The sequence below is a fragment of the Fistularia commersonii genome, chromosome 31, assembly GCF_037954325.1.
Source record: "Fistularia commersonii isolate RoL2024-O1a breed Wild chromosome 31, RoL_Fcom_v1.0, whole genome shotgun sequence".
NCBI classification, from domain to species: Eukaryota; Metazoa; Chordata; class Actinopteri; order Syngnathiformes; family Fistulariidae; genus Fistularia; species Fistularia commersonii.
In genome coordinates this window covers 11,860,138-11,880,787 of record NC_141314.1, presented here as the reverse complement: position 1 = coordinate 11,880,787, position 20,650 = coordinate 11,860,138, and the positions used below count along the sequence as shown (strand labels likewise).

The 20,650-nt window shown below is 57.6% G+C and overlaps 1 protein-coding gene across 4 annotated transcripts in view; it reads left to right on the top strand.

Annotated features, from left to right (window-relative positions):
- The first annotated feature begins 1,350 nt into the window (after positions 1-1,350).
- Positions 1,351-20,650, top strand: part of LOC147215906 (connector enhancer of kinase suppressor of ras 2) — a 44,551-nt gene continuing 25,251 nt past the window's right edge. For all 4 annotated transcript variants that reach the window (XR_015109224.1, XM_086178725.1, XM_086178726.1 and 1 more), the window contains exons 1-4: positions 1,351-1,532; positions 11,642-11,805; positions 18,794-18,996; positions 19,815-19,902. Coding sequence is in view for 3 of the 4 variants with exons in the window: in XM_086178725.1 (XP_086034851.1) it covers positions 1,469-1,532; positions 11,642-11,805; positions 18,794-18,996; positions 19,815-19,902 (519 nt within the window). In the remaining variant the exon portion in view is untranslated. The remainder of the gene's footprint in view (positions 1,533-11,641; positions 11,806-18,793; positions 18,997-19,814; positions 19,903-20,650) is intronic.

The following is a 20,650-nucleotide window of genomic DNA, read 5'->3' as shown; positions in this document are numbered from 1 at the left end:
TGCGTCCACGTGTCCCGGACATTCATTCATTCAGACGGCATGTTCTCCAAAGTCCAGCCTCAGTCTCACACCTGACATCAGTTTATCACCCTTGACTGAGATCCTGCAACCTACCGATACCTGAGCTGCACCTGGACGTAGAGGGTTCAGCTGTTGAGGAGCAGCCCGGCATCTGCGTGCCGCGTGGTGCCGGCGAGACGCCGTGGAGATGGCGGTCGCTGTCGTCGCAATGTCGGCGTGCTTCCCCGACCCTCACCCTAATCCTAACATGAGGTGGGTTAGATGTCTGCGGAGGAGGTGCCGGACCTCGCCGTGTCGGGGTCACTATGTTCTGGACGGACGGCCTTCTGACCGCTATGTCATTGGGGAGACGCCGCCACTCGCACGTGGTGCACACAGTGTGCACGTCTCGGCGGGCCCTGCGAGAAGGACGCCGCCGAGCCACGTCGGCGCAGAGTTCCAACATCCATTTGGTCAATTCTGAGCCCGGTCGGAGGGATTCTGGGTCCCGGTCTGCCCCGAGCCCCCCCGGCCTGGGTCTCTGACCCTCCATGTGCACGCAATACACCTCCTTGGCTTCCCTCGGCTCCCCGCGAGAGGACCTCGCTGGGCGTTCGTGCGTGCGTGCGTGCATGAGAGGGGGAAGCGTTTATCCATGACGTCACCTGTGTCTCAGGTGCACACCGGGGGGCGCTGTTTCCCTCAGCCGGTCGTTCGGGTCCCCGTTCACATGTGGAGAAGTGAAAATAACGATGCCCCCGAACCCCCAGAACCCCGAATCCCTCCGAACCCCCCGAACTCCCCGAACCACCTGAACCCCGCGATCCCCCCGGACCCGGCGATCCCTCCGAACCACCTGAACCCCGCGGTCCCTCCGAACCCCCGATCCCTCAGCCGTCATCACAGAGGGCGCTCGGCCGTCCCCCCCCCATCATTGTGCAGACCGGGGTTGTATCGAGCTCAACGTTGACGCACAAAGCCTCCGTGCACATGTGCATGCGTGTGTGCGCGAAAGGGCAGGCAGAGAGCGCTCCTCCGCGCACGCTTCGCGTTGCACCATTCCCCGCTCGCTCCCAGCCCTGCTGTGAGCGGAGGCCCGGTGATGCTGCAGCGAGGCGGGGGGAGGAGGGGAGGGGAGAGGGGAGGGAAGAAGGGAGGAGGGAAGAAGGGGAGAAGGGAAGGAGAGAAGGGAAGGGAAGAGGAGAGGAGGGAAGAGAAGAGGGGAGGGGAGGGGCCGCTCCGTCCCCGCGCGTCCTGCGAATCCACTCGTCAGAGCGCGGGCTGCTGGCGGGAAGGCGCGAGGAGGCGGAGGGAGGGCGGGAGGGCGGGAGGCGGTGCGCGCGTCGCTCTCGGTGTGTGCGCGTGGATTGCACCACCGCATCCCGACACCCGGAACCTGCGGGGCGGCCGTGCTCCCGCCGAGCGCGAGACCGGTCCCCGCACGTGAGCGGCGGCCCGTCGCGCCGCCATGGCCCTGGTGATGGAGCCCATCAGCAAGTGGACGCCGCGCCAGGTGCTCGACTGGATGAAAGGTGAGCGCACGGATCCTCTGCTGCTGCAGCGGCGGCGGCGGCGGCGGCACGACATGGAGGCGGGCGGGGAGGAGGAGGAGGAGGGGGAGGAGGAGGAGGAGGAGGGCCGCACCGGGGGGCGTCCGCAGGCGGGGACCGGGCGCCGGCGTCCGGGCCGCCGCCGCCGCCGCCGCTGCCGCCGCCGCCGCCGCCGCCGCAGTGAGACGGCCGCACCGGGGGAGCGGAGGCTCGGCTTCTGCTGCCCGAGGTGGCGGAGGAAGAGGGGCAGAGGAGGAAGAGGAGGAAGAGGAGGTGGAGGTGGTGGAGATGGAGCTGCTGCTCTGCCTCCATCAGCAGCTCCATCAGCGGCCGTGGAGATCTGTCATCTGCTCCTTGACTCACCGCTCATGTCCCCCGTGTGTGTGTGTGTTGGACGCGCGTCTGAGCGCGTGCGCGTGATTAATGTAGTTAGCTGCATGCCCCCCCCCCCCCCCCCCCCCGCACGGTCAGATTCAGCACCGTGGACAGCGCAGTGCTGCCGCCTTATAAGGCAAAGGCATCGACCAGGTCTTCCTCTCCTTCTCCTTCTACCTCCTCCTCCTGCTGCTTCTGCTTCTGAGCAGCTTCTCCTTCTCCTTCTCCTTCTCCTTCTCCTTCTCCTTCTCCTTCTCCTTCTTCTTCTTCTTCTGCTGCTGCTGCTGCTGCTGCTGCTCTCCTCTGCAGGCGTGAGAAACGTCACTCAAAGCAGACAGGAGGAATGAGTAACCGCTAATGTGTGTGTGTGTATGTGTGTGTGTGTGTGTGTGTGTGTGGTGGTTCTTCTCACACACACACACACACACACACACACACACACACACACACACACACACACACACTGAGCAGCCTCTGACAGAAGCCATGGTGGCCTCTGGATAGACAATGGAGATGCGGGTGGTGTTGTCCGCAGTGTGAGGCCCTCGGTGGCCCCAGGTGTCCTCCAGCCTGTGGCCTCAGAGCTTCTGCTCCACCTCCGTCCCGGCGGGGGGGGGGGGGGGGGGGGGGGGGGGGGGGGGCGTGCCTCGAGCGTCCGGAGGCTTAGAGGTGACGCCGCCGCTCCAGTAATTGCTCCCCCGAGGCGGCGGTGCAGCCGGCCGGCAGGACTGGAGTACTCAGATCCTGATTTTTAGGGCTGAGGGTCCGGACCCCCAGCTGGAACAGGGCCGACGCTTATCCGTATGGGCCGAGTTGGGCCCGAACCAGGACCGAGTCATGATCAACGTGACTCAGGAGTGGATCCTGATAAAACCAGGACCCGGCCGGCGCGCAGGGTTGAAGCGTGCTCGGCACGTTTGGAGGCGCCGGTGCCAAAGGCTGCGGTCCGGCCCAGATGAGGTCCCAAAGACGTGTGGCACAGATGCAAACTCTAGAAATGGATTGAAGGGGACCGGGCCCCTCAACGGCGGGTCTTCCTGTCCGGTCCGGACAGGATGCCCGTCTTTGGACACACACCCTGGACTTGAAGAGGCCAGACCCTCAGGAGCCGGTGGCTGACGACCAACGGCGGAGACGCCACCCGGAGATGGATCTGGAATAAAAGGCAGTGATTGCAGGCTCCTCGTGAAGGTCCGGCGGGGGTTCAGACCCGCTGGCGGCTGCGGGACAGAAGAGGACAATCCTTTCAGGACTCTTGTTTCAATCCACGGTTCTCATGATAACAAAGTCCATACTACCCTCAGCCAGGTGATCAGGACGATGAGGACGAGGAAGACGATGAGGACGAGGCCACGCAACGTGATGAAGGCTCTACCAAAGAACCACTTGTTTTATTGCTGGCCCGTGAAAGTCCTTCTCAGCGAACCCTGGCCTCCATCAGATGAAGATCCTGGGCTAAGCTAAGATCTTATTGTCTTCTGGATGGAGAAGAAGGCACGGAGCCGCTGTCAATAAGCCCTTGTACGCAGGCTTCCGTTCGGCCTCTTCTTCCTCGCCGCTTCATCCTCCTCCAAGAGATGCGAGGCGTCTGGAGCTTCTTCCGGGGAGCTGCGCCCCCGGGACCTCCTTTGGAGGAGCTTCAGTCGTTTGTCCTGCGTGCCGGCAGATAGAGATGTCCAGGGACGGGAGGCACGCAGACACTCGTCCTCCACCACTTCATCTGACTATTAATATTCATTTCCTGCCGGGGGAGGAGGAGGGGGGGTTGGTAGAAGGGGGTAGAGGAGGATAAGGGGGTGGTAGAAGGGGGTAGAGGAGGGAGGATGGCGGGGTAGAGGAGGGGTTGGTAGAAGGAGGTAGAGGAGGATGAGGGGTTGGTAGAAGGAGGTAGAGGAGGGGTTGGTAGAAGGAGGTAGAGGAGGATGAGGGGAGGTTTGGCCGTCAACATCAGTAGCCTCTCGTCCTCTGATGACGGGAACGCTTTGCTTCCCCGTCCGTGGCTAATTCCAGCTCCGCCGCCGCGCCTTCACACAGGACGGTATTTTTAGAGGCTCCTCTGAGCGGGGGGGCGCGGGGGGACGGTGCGACCGGCGAGCGCCGTCCCAGGACCCCGTGCACGTGGCCCAGGAGACCGAGGTCCAGAGGTTCCGGTCTCAGGGACCACAAGGACCACTCCTTCACAACCCGCATTCACCCACCAGGTGGGGAAGTTTGCCCCCGTCTTTGCATCGGGGCCCGGTTTTTAGCAAGGGTCCGGCCGGCCCGAGGAGACGGAGACGGGTGGCCGCCTACAGAACCCCGAAGAATCTGTCAGAACCCCACAGAACCCCGAGGAACCTGACAGAACCTAGAGGAGCGTCTCCTGGGCCGGCGGGCTGCTGAGCTGTGGAGGGGCTGCTGAGCCTCGGAGAGATGACTCATCAGCGTTTGTTTTGATTCCAACACCCACACTGGAGGAGTTCCCTCTGTATATGTGTGTGTGTGTGTGTGTGTGTGTGTGTGTGTGTGTGTGTGTGTGTGTGTGTGTGTGTGTATGCAATTTACGGACAAAGGAATGCATAGGGATCTGTACTTAATGCACCTCCTCCAGTACCTTGGTCTTCTCTGCTGCCATTGCTGGAGGCCTCCTCAGATCGTCCTGGACCTTCAGGCCTGAGGAGCTGCCGTTGACGCGGCTGCCTGTTATTGTCTCGAAGGAGGGGGTTCGGGTTCTGGAGGTATCGGTCAGTGCACGAAGCAAACGGGAACTAAGGTTCTTGAGCTGGCGGTGGGATATTCTGGGAACCTTCTTGCAGCACTAAACTGGACATCATTAGAGAAGAGGTGATCTTCTTCTTCTACCAAACCCCTTGTGAGGAATTCAAAGAGAACGAAGCAGGGACGTGAGAGCTTTGACCATCACGGAGATCCTGGAGCTCTGCTCAGGAGACGCCTGGCTCACCGGGTTTGACGTGGGCGGGTATCGCAGACCCGATCTGCCGGACGAGGTCTCCACGTGCCCTCCAAAGGAGGAGCGGTTCTTCTTGTTGTGGCTCGGCCTCTAAAGGGGGTCGTCGGTCGGATCCCCGGGCTTCACCCTCCCCTGAGGATGAGCACGTGTCAGGATCTGCGCCCGGGGGACGTCCAAACACACGCCTTCTGCCCGCGGACACGGATGAGGTGTCACTGGTCCGGCGAGCGCACGGAGACCCGGTGGATCCAGGTGGTTCTGGGAGTAGACCAGGACCTCCTCCACCCAGGACATGCATGGGTGAAGCACGGAGGGGAAGGAAACGTCCCAAAAGGGGGCTTTTGTGTCTTTGTGGTGAAATCTGGATGCGCTACGTGCGCACACACACACGGTTAAACGTGCACAGGCGCACAAACTCTGGAGCGTTAAGTGGGGCATCGGTTGTCATAGAAACCAGATCGGATCGTGTCAGAGTCACAGCACATGTCATAAGATAGGGAAGCGGCAAAACATGGACGCCGATTCTGTGTGCCTCACACACACCAGTTTATTATGCATGCAGAGCTTGTCATGTATGCACGCACACACACGCACACACACACACACACACACACACACACACACACACACACACACACACACAGTTGCCTGATAACAGCAGTGGGGATTTAGGATAAAGTGGAAAGGTGCAAAGCAACATGAAAGGGAGGTTGAGGGACCTGAGATGGGCAGGGAATGAGGGTATGGTGTGTGTGTGTGTGTGTGTGTGGGATCAGGGCAGGGAACTGTGCGGAATGAGAGATGAAGCGGGCGTCCTGTCAAAGCGTGCTGAGACAGAGGCCCGTGTGTGTGAGGACGTCCCGTCAGGAGCTCCTCCTGCACCTGCAGGCCTGAGGAGCCTCGGCTAGCAGGGACTCTTCTTTGTGATCATCAGTGTGTTCAAAGAGCCGTGCTGGACCACTGGGACCACTGGGACCACTGGGACCACTGGGACCACTGGACCTCCTGGAACTCCTGGGGCCGCCGGCGGTCGAGAACTGAGCGTGTGAATGTCCTCAGAAGAGAAAACAGGAGGTCTCCTCCTGCGTCACCAGGCTGTAATAACTCCGGTTCCTGTAATTAGAGGGTCAGTAAGGTGGGACGTCCTGGGAGATGATTCTCCAGGTCTCCTCCCGGGGAGAGCACAGAAACACTGATGCTCGGAGGCGGATCGGCCGACCGGCGTGTTTCCCTGCGTTTCAAACCCCAGGGAGATGCTTCAGAGTTTGGCAGCCATGCGACTCAGCTCCAGCAGCTTGGTGGACGCCACTTATCTTTGCCTTGTAGAAGACAGATATTGGATCTGCAGGACTTCTGCATTGCTTCTATGTCTGTCCCTCTCATTAGAGGTGTGCTGTAAAAGGTCTGTGATTGGCCGCCTGATGAAGGGCCTCCTGCCAATCCCCAATCTCCGTCTCCGTAGTCGCTCACCCTCTCGCCTTCTCGCCTTCTCACCTTCTCACCTTCTCACCTTCTCACCTTCTCAGCCTCTCGGCCCGTGAATGTGCGTGTCGTGCTCGGGCCGCCTTCCCGGCGGGCCGGCCGGCCGGCTCGCCGCACCGCCGCAGCACGGCCGCGTCCGGCAGTGAGGAGAACCACCGAAGCCTCGTAGAGAGGCGGCGGTTCGTCCAAGGGAGAAGCAGAAAAGCGCTCGCTGCCTCTGTGGGGGGGTCGGTGAGATATGATGCGAGAGGAGTGAAGATCTGACAGGGAATGCAAAGGACAGACGCTCCAGCAGGAGTGCAGATGTTCTTCTGGAGCCTCCGCTCAGTGTCACCTTCTCAGTCAGGAGGTCGGCGTTCCCCCGCGGACGGCGTAGGATCTGGACCAGGACGTGGAGTGCACCGGAGATGATCTGGGACAGGTGACGTCGGTGTGAAGAACCACTTCCACGCCATGGGTGATGGAGCTGTGGTGAAAGGTCAGCGTGGAGGTGTGGAGATATGGAGATGCAGTGAACGCTCCTCCACCGCTCGCCCACAATATGACTGACCCCTTGACCTTTTTTGTATCTGCTCCGCCTCCAACCCCAAGGCCACTGCTGACCCTGCTTGCGTGTGTGTGTGTGTGTGTGTGTGTGTGCGTGCGTGTGTGTGTGTGTGTGTGTGTGTGTGTGTGTGTGTGTGCAAGAACCGTACGTCTGCACCTGATGGTCCCAGATCTTCCCTCGGGGCAGTGGTGGAGAGCCGGATCTCCTCCGGCAGGTGAATGTATTGAGAACTTCTACTGTAAGCCAGTGACCCAGTGACATGCAGACCTCGCTCTGTCCTGACGCGTGAGAGGGTGAGGGTCTCTGTAAGAGGCTCTGTGATTGGTCCAGGGTGAAGCCCGCCTCTCGTCCAATGGCAGCCGGGCCCCGGGGGCGGGAGGAGCTGCATGGATAATGGATGAATGGATGAATAATGGATACGCAGTATTTCTGCCCTACATTTATATTTAGACTGATATTTTTAATGAAGATAGTTTTTCCTTTGACCGCGGGACCTTCAGGCTCCGGCGGTGTCTCCTGCCGAGCCTCCATCTCAGCATCTCGGCCGGGTCTCCTCTGGTTTGGTGCGTCCCGAGATGATTTGGAAAGGGCTGCCGTGTGTCGGAGTCACAGGACTCCAGGCTCCAATCCAGGGTCTCCTGCAGGAGATGCTTGCTTCCTTTTGCTGACCTTAGATGTGAACGGTTAGACGGGACATTGGTCTGGGCTTCTGAGTGTTGAAGCTCCTTCCTGCCCCGTGTCGGGGTCCTTCTCCTCCTCGGTGTCCCCCAGACCTCCTGGATGTTCCCGCTTTGCTCATCCTCCATGTGGGCTTCTTCATAAATCCACCTGGTCTAGAACGTGAGCACATCAAACATGGTCCTCCCCGGCCCCTCAATCATCTCCCCCGGGTTCCAGGGGAACTCTGTCAGGGTTACAGGGAACCTGGAGTTCTTCGAGGCCTCCAGAGGGAATGCAGTTTTCTCTCACCCTGCGGGCCGGAGAAGACCAGCTTCATCAGCGGACCAGGAGGTTGAGGTTGAGGAGCGCAGGAGGGTGAGGAGCAGGTGGAGGAGCTCCGTGGAGGTTGTGAAGATACAACGCAGACACAATAAGGCTGGATTTTTCTGAAAGGCCGCAGCTTCAGGAGGCCTCTTTGGATGAAGAGGTGGAGGTCCTGAGCCGCTCAGGCTACCTTCAGCTCTGGTTGAGCCTCCTCTCATCAAACTCCATCCAGGGGTTCCTCCTGCTCTGAGAGGAGCAGACCAGGCGTCAGGGAACGTTCAAGTTGACCTCTCGAACTCCTGGAGTCTCCTCGGGCTCCCCGTTTTCCATTTCCTTCTCGGTGATGGTGATCCTTCCAGAAGCTGAAGGTCTTCAGAAGATCCTGCTATTAAGTGATGAATGTTTTCGTGCAGGAATCTTCTCCTTGAGCCTCGCGTCTTCTCCGTGCTGTCTGGAGCTGGAGGTTCGCAGACGGGTGCCGGGCGTCCCGGCTGCCTGCCGGACCTCAGCCCAGGTCTCTGAGGAGGATCTGGACGGGGTTGGCCTCCAGACCGAGGTTGGTGCTCACGGCCCAGCGGTGACCTCCTCTCTCAGCTGAGGGACCTTTTCAACTGCAGCCACGCTCAGAGCTTCTACGGTGCTGTTTAACAGGAGGCTCCATGGAGGAGTGTGTGTGTGTGTGTGTGTGTGCGCATAGTCTTATTGTATCTGTACTCTGAATGTGTGTGTTTGTGTGTATTATCAGTGTTTGCGGGTGTGATCTGTGTGTGTGTGTGTGTGTGTGTGTGTGCGCGCGCGCTAATACTCCTTAGCCCAGCATCAGCTGAGGGTCCTGAGGGGCAGCAACTGCTGATCCTTCACTTCTGCTCTGAGCCCTTGCTTGCTGCTGTTGCCTAGCAACCCCGGCGCTCCACAGGAGGAGGGGCTTATTTCGGGAAGGGCCGGCGGGAGACGCGTGGACTTTTGGACGATGAGTCGCGGCCCGACGCTCCACTGCGCCGGGTCTTCATCCAGCGTGGAGCGGATGAAGGCGGCTGCTCTCACCACAGAGGCGACTCCATGATTGTTCACCCTGTCATTTCTGGGACGGGAGGCAGCCGGAGCGGAGGAGACGCTTCATCCGGCTCGCCCAGGACCTTCTGGGTCATCTCTCTTGGAGAGCCGTCGTTCAGCTGCTCCATCTTCTGAGAACCTCCGGTCCCGGCAGCCTCGGCGAGTGATTCCGGAGGAGGTCCTTGTTTGACCGCAGCCGTCTCCAGGAGCCCTCGGAGGCGTCCGATTGGCCGGAAGGGAGGCGGCGCCGGCGTACGAGTCCGTTACACGTCTGGTCGTGCAGAATGACTCTTTGTTCACGTCGGCGCTCCTCAGACGCCTCGTCCTGACTCCCGTCATCCTGCCGCCATCTGAGGGAACATCTGGGAGCAGAGGTCCTCTGGACCTCCGCGCCGCTGCAGCGTCCAAAAGACACCGATTACAGCGGTCGGTGACGTCTGACGCTCCAAAAGCCTCACTGAGTTGAGAGTTCAGAGTTCAGAGGATGTGTGTGTGTGTGTGTGTGTGTGTGTTGTGAACACCATGTGCTATTTCCAGCTGGCATATGAACTCAGCAGATGAACCCAGATCAGCTGCTTTTCCTCAAGGGGGGGGCATCATTCTGACTCATCTGATTGGCTCGCAGCTGTGTGTCCATGCATTCATGTACGCTGTGTGTGTGTGTGTGTGTGTGTGTGTGTGTGTGTGTGTGTGTGTGTGTGTGTGAGGAAAGAGGCAGGTGTTTTCTGTGCGTGTTCACAGAAATGAAACCGGATCAGATAAGCATGAGAAGATGCCAGGGGATTCCGTCCATGGAGCTCCAGTGTCCAGCTGTGCCTCCAGGAGCTGTGGAGGAAGCCTCTCCTGGAGGAGGCATCTCCTGGAGGAAGCCTCTCCTGGAGGAAGCCTCTCCTGGAGGAAGCCTCTCCTGGAGGAGGCATCTCCTGGAGGAAGCCTCTCCTGGAGGAAGCTTCTCCTGGAGGAAGCATCTCCTGGAGGAAGCCTGACCTGGAGGAAGCTTCTCCTGGAGGAAGCCTCTCCTGGAGGAAGCCTCTCCTGGAGGAAGCCTCTCCTGGAGGAAGCCTCTCCTGGAGGAAGCCTCTCCTGCAGGAAGCCGAGCTGGTCGGCCTGCAGCTCTCTCATTCTTCATGTAGTGGATGCAGTTGATGTACTGCGGGGGGCATTAGTGGTTGGACAGCAGCAGGATGACTGAAGAAGGCACCGGAGTAATAAGGGTGAGAAGGTACTTCACTCCTGCCACCTGAGGAGAATCTGAAATGTCAGCGGAGGAATTACACTGTCATCATTTTGCAAACAGAGTCAGTTATTACATTTGCCTGATGAAGAGTCCAGGCAGAGGAGGAAGAAGAATAGATGTGTGTCCCAGGAGTGGAGAAGCCCGGAGGTTTGCCGTCCACTCTGCGGGTCTTCATGGACGAGCAGTCATGTGGAGGAGAACATGCACGGGAGCATGGCCGGTGCTCCGAGGTTATTCTTCAGCAGACGTTCTCCTCAAACGGAGGGATCGGAACGCCGACGACCTCCATTATCGGTCACATCTGACTTTGGTGCGGAGACCAAGATCTCGCCTCCTCATCCGTGGTCAGGAGACCAGGCGGCGCCACGAGGACTCGCTCCAGCTTTAGTTCCTGGTTGTTCTGGACTGAGACGTGCGTGGCTCTGCGAGACGGTCCATCTTCTTCACACACCATTCAGTGTGACGTCACCGCGGCGGGAACCCTCAAACCTCTCCCATCTTCTTCACACACCGTTCAGTGTGACGTCACCGCGGCGGGAACCCTCAAACCTCTCCCATCTTCTTCACACACCGTTCAGTGTGACGTCACCGCGGCGGGAACCCTCAAACCTCTCCCTGAGCCGGGCCACGTCCTCACGGACGCCACGGAGGTCAGCGCTGCGCCTCCCAGAACGAGCCTTTTCATGCATTTCCATAAATAAGTCTTCAGCGTGAGGACGGGTCCAGATCTCCTCACTGGATACAAGATGTTTGTCAGTGTCACTCGGAGCAACACCTTCTGAGGCCTGATAGTGTGTCTGGTGTCCCATAGCACACCCAGTGTGTGTGTGTGTGTGTGTGTGTGTGAGCCCGTGTTAAGGTGCTACCACACGTTCTCCGTCGGCTCCCGTCCCCGTGGGCCGCGGCGCCGCCGGCTTCATCGGCGAGCCGGGCCGTCGCAGCGCTGCTTTTCATGTGTGATTGCATTTCAAGTGTGTGTTCATACACTGCATTGTTACGCAGTGTATGTTGTATTGTGTGTGTGCGTTTGCAGTCGTCCACTGTGTCTTGCAGAAGTGTGCTTTCTGCCGGCCCCGTGCGGTCGGAGGCCCCGGAGATCGATAGTATTTCGGACCTTCTCGTCGCGCGTGAAGCCCCCGGCGCTCGGCGGCGACGGCCTGCCGTCCAAACTGCGTCGGCTCCGGCGGACGAGCGGCCCTGATTCCCTCACGTGTGCACGGAGCCAACAGAGGGAGATGGTTTTTCTTGCGTCCCGTCGGGTCTTTATGGAACGGCGTGACGGCTGAGATCATCGGCACCCGGGCCAAAAGCAGGGAGAAGAGAAGACAGCCGAGAAACGCAAAGGTGGTCGTCGCGCGATTCGGGTCGACTCTGGGATCCCGTGCGCGTCCACCTGGCAGACGACCCCCGCGGAGCGCCGCGAAGCTAACACACTCGTCACGCTTCTTTCTCCTTCTCCTCAGGTCTGGACGACTGTCTCCAACAGTATGTGAAGAGCTTTGAGCGGGAGCAGATGGGCGGAGAGCAGCTGCTGCACATCACTCATCAGGAGCTGGAGGAGCTCGGCGTCACCAGAATAGGACATCAGGAGCTCATCCTGGAGGCCGTCGACCTCCTATGTGCGCTGGTCAGTGGCTCCGATCCACAGATGCCGTCGCGGAAAGCCGGATCTCCTCCACCTCGCAGCTCTGTTTGCATGTTCTGGTTTTAAGGAGCTCCGTTGTTCTGCTCCGACCCTCGGACAGGACCTGGATAGGACCTGGATAGGACCGTCGGCTCAGCGAAGTGCTCGTGCGTTCGGCGAAAGCTGCAAATAAAGCCGTGTCTCTCCTTCCTGACCCGTCCTCCCAGAATCCTCTGCTGGGTGATTTGGAGAATTTGTGTAGCGAGATTCACTGTCACATCTGCCGGGTAGAAACGGGTGAAATTCCTACTTTGCTGTCTGCAGTGCTTTTGGATCTGTGCCGCTGGAAAGCGTGTGAACATTATTATAAATAGGATCATAGATATCAGTATGATTATTGCCCAGATTGAAAGGAAAGGTGTACAAGACAGTGGTGAGACCAGAGATGATGTTTGGACTAGAAACTGTTCCAATGACCAAAAGACAGCAGGCAGAACTAGAGGTTGCAGAGATGAAGATGTTGAGGTTCTCTTTGGGAGTGACCAGGATGGAGAGGATCAGGAAGGAGTCCATCAGAGGAACAGCACATGTTAGATGTTTTGGAGAGAAGGTCAGAGAAGCCAGACTGAGATGGTTGGGTCATGGACAGAGGAGGGATAGAGAATATATTGGTAGACGGACGCTGGAGTTGGAGCTGCCAGGCAGGAGGTCTGGAGGAAGACATTTATGGACGTAGTGAGAGAAGATATGAAGATAGTTGGTGTGAGAGAGGAGGATCCAGAGAATAGGGTTAGATGGAGAAAGTTGACTCACTGTGGAGACCCTGAGGGGAAAAGACCAAAGGAGTAGAAGTAGAAGAAGAAGAAGAAGAAGAAGACGAAGAACATTGCAATAGAAGAGTGTCAGTGCAATAGGACGTTTGAGTGCAGCTCGGTGTGCAGCTCTCACAGTGCGGTTGCAAGGACGAGTGCACGTTCAGAGGCAACAGACTTTAGATGTGCAAGAAGAACGAGTGTCGGCTGTTTAAGTGTCTGATGAGCTCACTTCTCAAGCGACTGGCGATCAGCCTGGATTTGTCCGGCTCTCCAGGCCTGGAGTTGCAAACTACATGCCTGAACTTTGCTGCAGGTGGTCCTCACTTAACGACGGGTTACGTTCCAAGGGCTCTGCCGTTGAGACATTTTGGCGTTGAGCGAAACACCGTTCCAACCGGACTACCGTATGGTATTTGCATACATATCAGCCATTTGTACCGTGCCGTTTTACCTTTTCTTTTCTTTTTAATGGTTTTATTTGCATGAATATAGGCCAATTATAAGCGGGTACAATATGTACTCACTCACATTTCCGCTACCAACGCATTCGGCACGTATTCTAATATTATGGCAAAGCCGAGTCGTCGTTAACTGAGTACGTGGTTAAGTGAGGATCACCTGTATCTTGTCTGCTCTTTCCGAGCCTACCTAGTTTTCCCAGGGCGGTGCTCTTGAACCAAACGCCCCTGCAGTTAAGGGGTTTGTGGGTGGATTTCAGGGACCTAACCAATCCACCCGGGTTCCTTCAAATGGCGGATCCCCAAAAAAGGAAAGCTACCTTTGACCCTGAGGCCATCCAGACTCCCTCACACCCGTTCCTTTATTCAGTTTTGGATGCCAAACCAAAGTTCTGCGCACACTCGGGTTTCACGCCAAAGACCAGCAAGATGGCCAAGGGTTGTTTATCATCGGTGGCGATGCTCAGCCGGCCGGCCTCTCCCTGCAGACACCCTGGCCATCATCCTCCAGCTGCTACTCGTCCCCGCGGCCTCCGTGCCGCAACCCTTCCTTCGTTGCCACCGGTGCCGCCTCCTGCCGGCCAGGAGCTGTCCTTCCCTTGGTCCGGACGCCCTCTGGCCCAGCAGGAGGGCGTGAGGCTGCTTGTCCTCGCTTGCAGCATGACAGCGGTCCTTCTGGAGGTCTCTCAGGGCACCGGACACAGTACCGCCGCCTGGCGCCCTTCTTCGCCCAGCTGTCTGGGCTCTCTGGCTTTGCAGCTCTCAAGCTCCCGAGTGATTGGCCAGAGATGCTCTCCGGTCTCCAGAATCAGGCATTTCGATCCTCGGCCCACTTTTATTTGTTTTTTGCTCGGTCTTGTGCTTTTAGACTCTCCTGGGTGGCGAGGGTTGAAATGCCTCCATTCGTAGCCTCCTCTGTTTCATGGAAGATGACACGGAGTCTGATTCCTGTTTACACCGGTGTGTTTGGACGGCTTGGATCCATCAGGATGTTTTGTACCGTGAGCTGAAGACCGAGCTTCCATCCTGCTGGGGAGCTGTTTGGTTACCAAGGTAACTAGATGTGTCTTGGAAAACAGAGGCTGACCCACTGGCCGTCTGCGGTAGGCCGTTGTTTAAATGCTATCGTAAGATAAGATATTCCGTTGTTCGTCCGCGGGGAAACTCTTCATTCGGCAGGAAACGCAAGTGCAAACAACTCTTATGAAGTTCCCATCCGGGGGTCATCCAGAGCCAGGGTGTGTTCTGGAAGGTTCCGATGAAAACCAGCGGAACTTGAAGGCCAGTTGACTTGTAAGTCCTGATCTCCATGAGGAGGATCAGGACTGGCTGGATTCTGTGGAGCGTTGAATGCAGCAGAGGGAGGACGGCGTGCTCTGCCGCCATCTTTGCTCCGGTGGCGGCCGCCTCATTCGACCTTGATGAGCGGCGGTATGGGCTCCTGGTGACACCCAGCATCTGGCCACAGCTGAAGGCCACCTCCGTGCTCTTCTAACATCCCATCATGCTCTGCTCCGCGAGTACCGGCTCAAACCATACTTAGCAAACTCCTCGCTGGTCCCTCACAGTCTGGGAGGAGCTGCAGCTTATCTTCTGCGAGGAAAAGAGGCGATTGCGTTTTAGTCCTGGTACTGAAGAAGTTCCTCACCCCTTTGGCTTCGATCTGGAGAGACCCGGCCAGCGGGAGGAGCGGATAAGCGGAGGTTCGGTCCTCCGGGTCCCGGTCTACTGAAGACGGTCCTCCTCGCATCCTAGAGGTTCTTCAGCTCTGAATATACAACATCTCCGCCGATAGAGCTAAAGAACCTCTGGAATGAGAGGACGGACACCTTCAAGCAGGGAAACCGAGCCCGGTTGCCACCGTAACATCTGACGGCGATCTGATTAGTGGGCGAAGACAGTCCAACACTGATACGAAACGAGAACGTCCTGGTTCTCTGCCTTCGTGCTTCTCCCCGGACTGAGATCTTCTGCCGAATCGAAGCCCAGATCTGCCAAAGTCCCATGAGACGTGTGTTGGAAAGCTCTCAGATGATGCGTATATCTGGGCCTGATGGATGCTGCTCCCCATCGATTCATTCATTCATTCATTCATTCATTCATTCGTTCACCTTCCAGACCTCCTTCAGGTTCTGGAACCCGTGCCTGAAAAGTCCAGGATTTCAATGTTAGATGTACAGAAATACGTCAACAGCCTCGTCCAACCTCGCGGCGAGCTGAGAGGTGATGGACACATGAACGCATGAATGATTGATCCGTCCTGATTGGCTGATCGGTGTGGTCCAATACATTCTCAATAATTACAGATAACACACCTACAGCAACCATCGACCACCGATCAATCGCTCACACATTCATTCGCTCATTCTTTCATTCATTGTCCAAACCCCGGACCCCGCCGTGAGGGGCGGAGCCTATCCCAGCTGTGATTGGACGAGACACGTCATATGGAGCACCCATTGGCCCTCTGGTCCACGCCAGGTACGACCGAGAGCCTCCAGGTGTCTCCAGAAGCTCGAGAGGAACCTCACCTGGAGGAACCTCTGGGTTCCCTCCCGTTCCTTCGGCTCCCGGGTCTCCGATGTTTCCTGGAGAAGAAAAAGACCAAATGGCGTATCTGCCCCCCCCATGTGCTGAGAGGAGATTGGTTGATGTGGATCCTGATGTGGATCTGGGCCTGATGTGGATCTGGGCCTAGTATGGATCTGGGCCTGATGTGGATCTAGGCCTAGTGTAGATCTGGGCCTGATGTGGATCTGGGCCTGATGTGGATCCGGGCCTGATGTGGATCGGGGCCTGATGTGGATCTGGGCCTGATGTGGATCCAGGGCCTGATGTGGATCTGGGCCTGATGTGGATCCGGGGCTGATGTGGATCTGGGCATAGTATGGATCTGGGCTGAGTATGGATCTGGGCCTGATGTGGATCCGGGCCTGATGTGGATCCGGGCCTGATGTGGATCTGGGCCCGCAGCCCCCTGGAGGGAGGAGGAGGAGGGGATGTCGGATGGCGAGGGAGAAGAAAGCCCTGGTCCTTGTCTTCCAGGCACACACTGGGATCAGTCTTCTCTTGGAGACGCTCAGCGAGGGAACGGGTGCTCAAGGCGTCCACAACGACTCCCACTCAGGTTCACCTCCTGGAATCAGACCTTCAACCCACACAAGACGACTATCACCATGGTAACGGGAGGACAGGCAGCATCAATACAAACGGCCCCTGCGGTCAGAAGGCAGGGCTGTGGAGCAGAGGTTAGCTACCCTGCTAGCCGCTGCTTGGGTTCCCCCGGGAGGCCTTCCTTCACCGTGGGGTTCTCCGTTCTCTTCAGGGTTCTCTGTTCTCTTCAGGGTTCTCCGTTCTCCTCAGGGTTCTCCGTTCTCCTCAGGGTTCTCCGGGTTCCTCCTGCAGTCCAACACGTGCAGGAGGTGCAGGAGACTCTGCAATGGATGAGAGGGTGAGGGTGGTTAGACGTCTTAACATCAGGTCCCGTGATTAGTCCAGGGGAGCCCTGCCTCCCGCCCAATCACAGCTGGATAGGCTCCGCCCCCTCATTACCCTCAGATAGGCTCCGCCCCCTATCACCCTTAGTACAGGAGAAGCAATAGACTTCGGCGGCTCAGGTCATCCGGTGGAGCTGCGGGTCGGAGCAGAGGTTCGGGTGATATCAGACAGATCCCTCACCAGATCTTTCACGGACGTGTCTTTCTAATGCAGGTTCTCACCTCCCGACTCAGAGGTGCCGGTAGAGAAGCTCGTAATGAGCCTCGCGTCGGCTTTTCATCTTTTCATCAGATATTGGATGCGATTTGAATCCGCCTCCTCCTCCGTGGACATCTGAGATGATTCCACGGGAGCCCTCAGATCTTCTCGATGTGTCTGCCCTGGAAAGGGTCGGTGAAATTGCATCTCCTGCCATCGGGCCGCGGCGCCGTCCTGCGAGCCGTGAGCGTCACCCCGCCGAAGGAACCGCTTTCTGAGCCGAGGGACTCCGGATCATCGGACCGGCCCTCCGATGATCATCGGCGCTGCAAACATCTGACCATGTTGACAGAGCTTTAGAAGCTCCATAAAGAGGCTCCTCCTTTCTGCCGTGTTTCTATGGAGGCGTCCGGACGCCACGGACGTTCTCTGTCCATAAGGACTCGACTTTTGTCGAGAAGAGCATTTTGTCTTCCGATCTAAACCGTGAGCAGATGCCTTCAGGACACGCTGGGGAGAAGGTGGGCCGCTGGCCCGGGTCTTCTGCAGGCTCCTCCGAGCCGTGGAAAACAGGTCACGGCTCAGGAGTCCCAGAGGAAAACAACGGAAATGAGCGCGGGAGGAAGATCTCGGAGACGAGGTCGTCCATCCACGGCGTCCCAGACGCTGGAGGTTCTGGGGCTCCCCGGGGGATCGGGGGTCACGTCTTAAGGCGGCGCAGGACCGCCTCACTCTCTGATGCCTCCTCACTTGTACGGCATGAGAGTGTGATCCAGAAGACCTCGGAGAAGTATCTCCACACCGGGGGGGCTTCTACACACGGCTGCCATGGCAACCACATCGACAGAAAGGGGGAGGGGGTTTGCTCTAATGGCAGCGCCCTCGTACTGTATTGATTTGACACACACGGGCACACATATGCACACTCCGCTCAAATCATTACACACACACACACACACACACACACACACACGCACACGCACACACACACACACACACACAGAGGAATTATTGTTCTCCTCCATGTTGGCGCTCTGTCCCCCGGAGAACAGCCTCACAGCAGCAGAGCACACGGCTTCATCTGCTCATGCGTTCACGTGTTCACGTGTTCATGTGTTCATGTGTTCACGTGTTCACGTGTTTGTGTGTTTGTGCACGTTCACATGCAGATCACACAGAACACAGTGTACATGACCCACTTCCACTCAGATGCGTCGCTGGGTTCTCTCTCTTCCTCTTGTCTTCTGCCTTTTTAGCTGCTCAATTATCTCTCTCTCTCTTCCTTCCCTCCTTCCTTCCCTCCTTCCTTCCCTCCTTCCTTCCCTCCTTCCTTCCCTCCTTCCTTCCCTCCTTCCTTCCCTCCTTCCTTCCCTCCTTCCCTCCCAGTGCTTGCACTGTAAAACCCTCTCCTCCTTTGTAGTCACTGTGGTCGTGACTGTATAAAATAGATCTAGAGGCAGAGGGGAAAAGATATGTCTAGCTCAGCCGGTGCATATGACTGAGTGTGTGTGTGTGTGTGTGTGTGTGTGTGTGTGTGTGTGTGTGTGTGTGTAGGCTGTATGTCAGTGGGAATTATCCTCTGTCAGGGAGGACATGACTCGAGGTGTCTTGGGACACGTCACATAATGTAGCTTAGTGGGCCTGTGTGTGTGTGTGTGTGTGTGTGTGTGTGTGTGTGTGTGTGTGTGTGTGTGTTGTTGATGATGACAGTATTCCATTCGCTATCATTCTGAAGAGCCACATGTGATCAGTGTTTGTATTGACCGGATGTGAAGAGGAGGGCGGCCCCTCGGACACAGCGTGAGCTGAATGTGGTTTCGTCCAAAGCCGAGGAAAAGTAAAGGTCGAGTGCAAAGACGTGGCAAACGCTTGTATTTGCAGCTCTTGTACCTGCAGGCAGCATCTGAGCATCTGAGCATCTGAGCTTCTGAGCATCTGAGCATCTGAGCCTCCGGCCCGCTGCCGGTGTTCCGACCCGCGACGGGAACGACGCTGGTGACCGTCCGTCTCTTTGTCCCGTAGAATTACGGTCTGGAGACGGAGAACCTGCGGACCCTTTCGCACAAACTCAACGCCTCGGCCAAGAACCTGCAGAACTTCATCCTGGGCCGGCGGCGGGGCGGACACTACGACGGAAGAGCCTCCCGGAGGCTACCCAACGATTTCCTCACCTCGGTGGTGGATCTGATCGGGGCGGCCAAGAACCTGCTGGCCTGGCTGGACAGGTACGTCGGCCCCTCCGGCCCTCCGGCCCTCCGGCTTCCGATCCCGGCGCGAACCGGCGAAGGCCGGTCCGACTCGGACCTTCCGACGGGTTCCCGGAGGGACGGACCGAGGTCCGAGGACGTCTCTCTGTTCTGTAATAACGGGCCCGGAGATATAAAACCGGCCGTCCCGCCCTCTTACTCACCGTCTCAGAAGCGCTCACGATAAAACCCCGAATACGAAAAGTTCCCGGCTAATGGAGGTGAAGCTTTGGCCGTCCCCCAACTTCCCGGAGTCTATTCCACCGCTCGGTTGCCAGGCGACAGAAAGAAAGCCCGTATTCTTTACCTCGTGCCAGTTCTCCTATCTGTCTGCGGCAGACAGATAGGAGAAGCGCATTGTTCTCGCCCGCTGCCAGCTCCCAGCACAAAAGACCATTTTTTAGGAGTTAGCAGAGACACACGGCCGAGGCCGTGGACAAAACCGGAGCTTTCCGAGAGACGGATCCGTTTACCTGCCGTGGCGCTCAGATCCACAGCGCCAGCAGGTCCGCTGGAGGTGCAGGTCCAAACACCAGGAGGACACCGGCTCTCTGGAGACCTACCCGGTTTGCCTTTATCTGCTGCTGACCTCCAGGAGGAACAGAGGCACACACACACACACACACACACACACACACATAAACCCCGACTTAGGGAGAAATCAGACCATGGACGTGTGCTTACTGTGTTATTTCCTCTTCTGCTATTACATCTACTGTGTGTGTGTGTGTGTGTGTGTGTGTGTGTGTGTGTGTGTAGAACCAGTATTTACTGTCCATTGCTGTCTGCTGTTGCAGGTCTCCGTTTGCCAGTGTGACAGAGTACTCGTTACTGAAGAACAACATTGTTCAGCTTTGCCTGGAACTAACAACCATTGTACAACAGGTGCCTGCTACCACACACACACACACACACACACACACACACACACACACACACACACACACACACACACACACACACACGCACAGACCCTGCTGGCCTCCTCCGAGGTCCTTTACAACTCTGTCACATTCATTCATTCACACGGCCGAGGCAGACAGAGCCACACAAGGTGCTAACGTGCTAACGTGCTAACACATTATCACACGGGGGCTTCATGGTCTGGCTCGAGGACACTGATAAAAGAACCGGGGAAGAAACCAAGCTAAGGCTGTGACGCCCCGGGTCTGTTCCTACAGAAGAAGGCACAAGATCAGCCCGGAGAGCCTGCGGGACTCTGCGGTCCGAGAGGAACCCAGAGGAACCGTCTCCTCGCTAAGTTCTCCAGCCGCCCCTCGGCTTTCATTTCAGAGGAGACGTTGGCAGTTGCGGTCTTCATGAATGGAGGAGGACGAACGGCAGACTCTGGAAAGAACGTCTGCTTTGCATGGATGTTGAATTATTGACGTTGCTTGGCTCCAGCGAGCGCCCTGGCAGGACAGAAGTGTGTCACCTGCAGGCCCGGAGACCTTCTGCGGTCCACAGAAAGCAGGGAGATAAACTCATTATTTTGGGGGATGTTCCAGATTCCCTCCGCAGCGCGGAGATACGATCGCCATGGCAACGGTCCCTCAGCTCGCTGAGATTAGCCGATTCGACCGGCGAGGCGGAGACGTAGGCGAGATTCCTCCAGGAAGGGACCGGTCCCGGG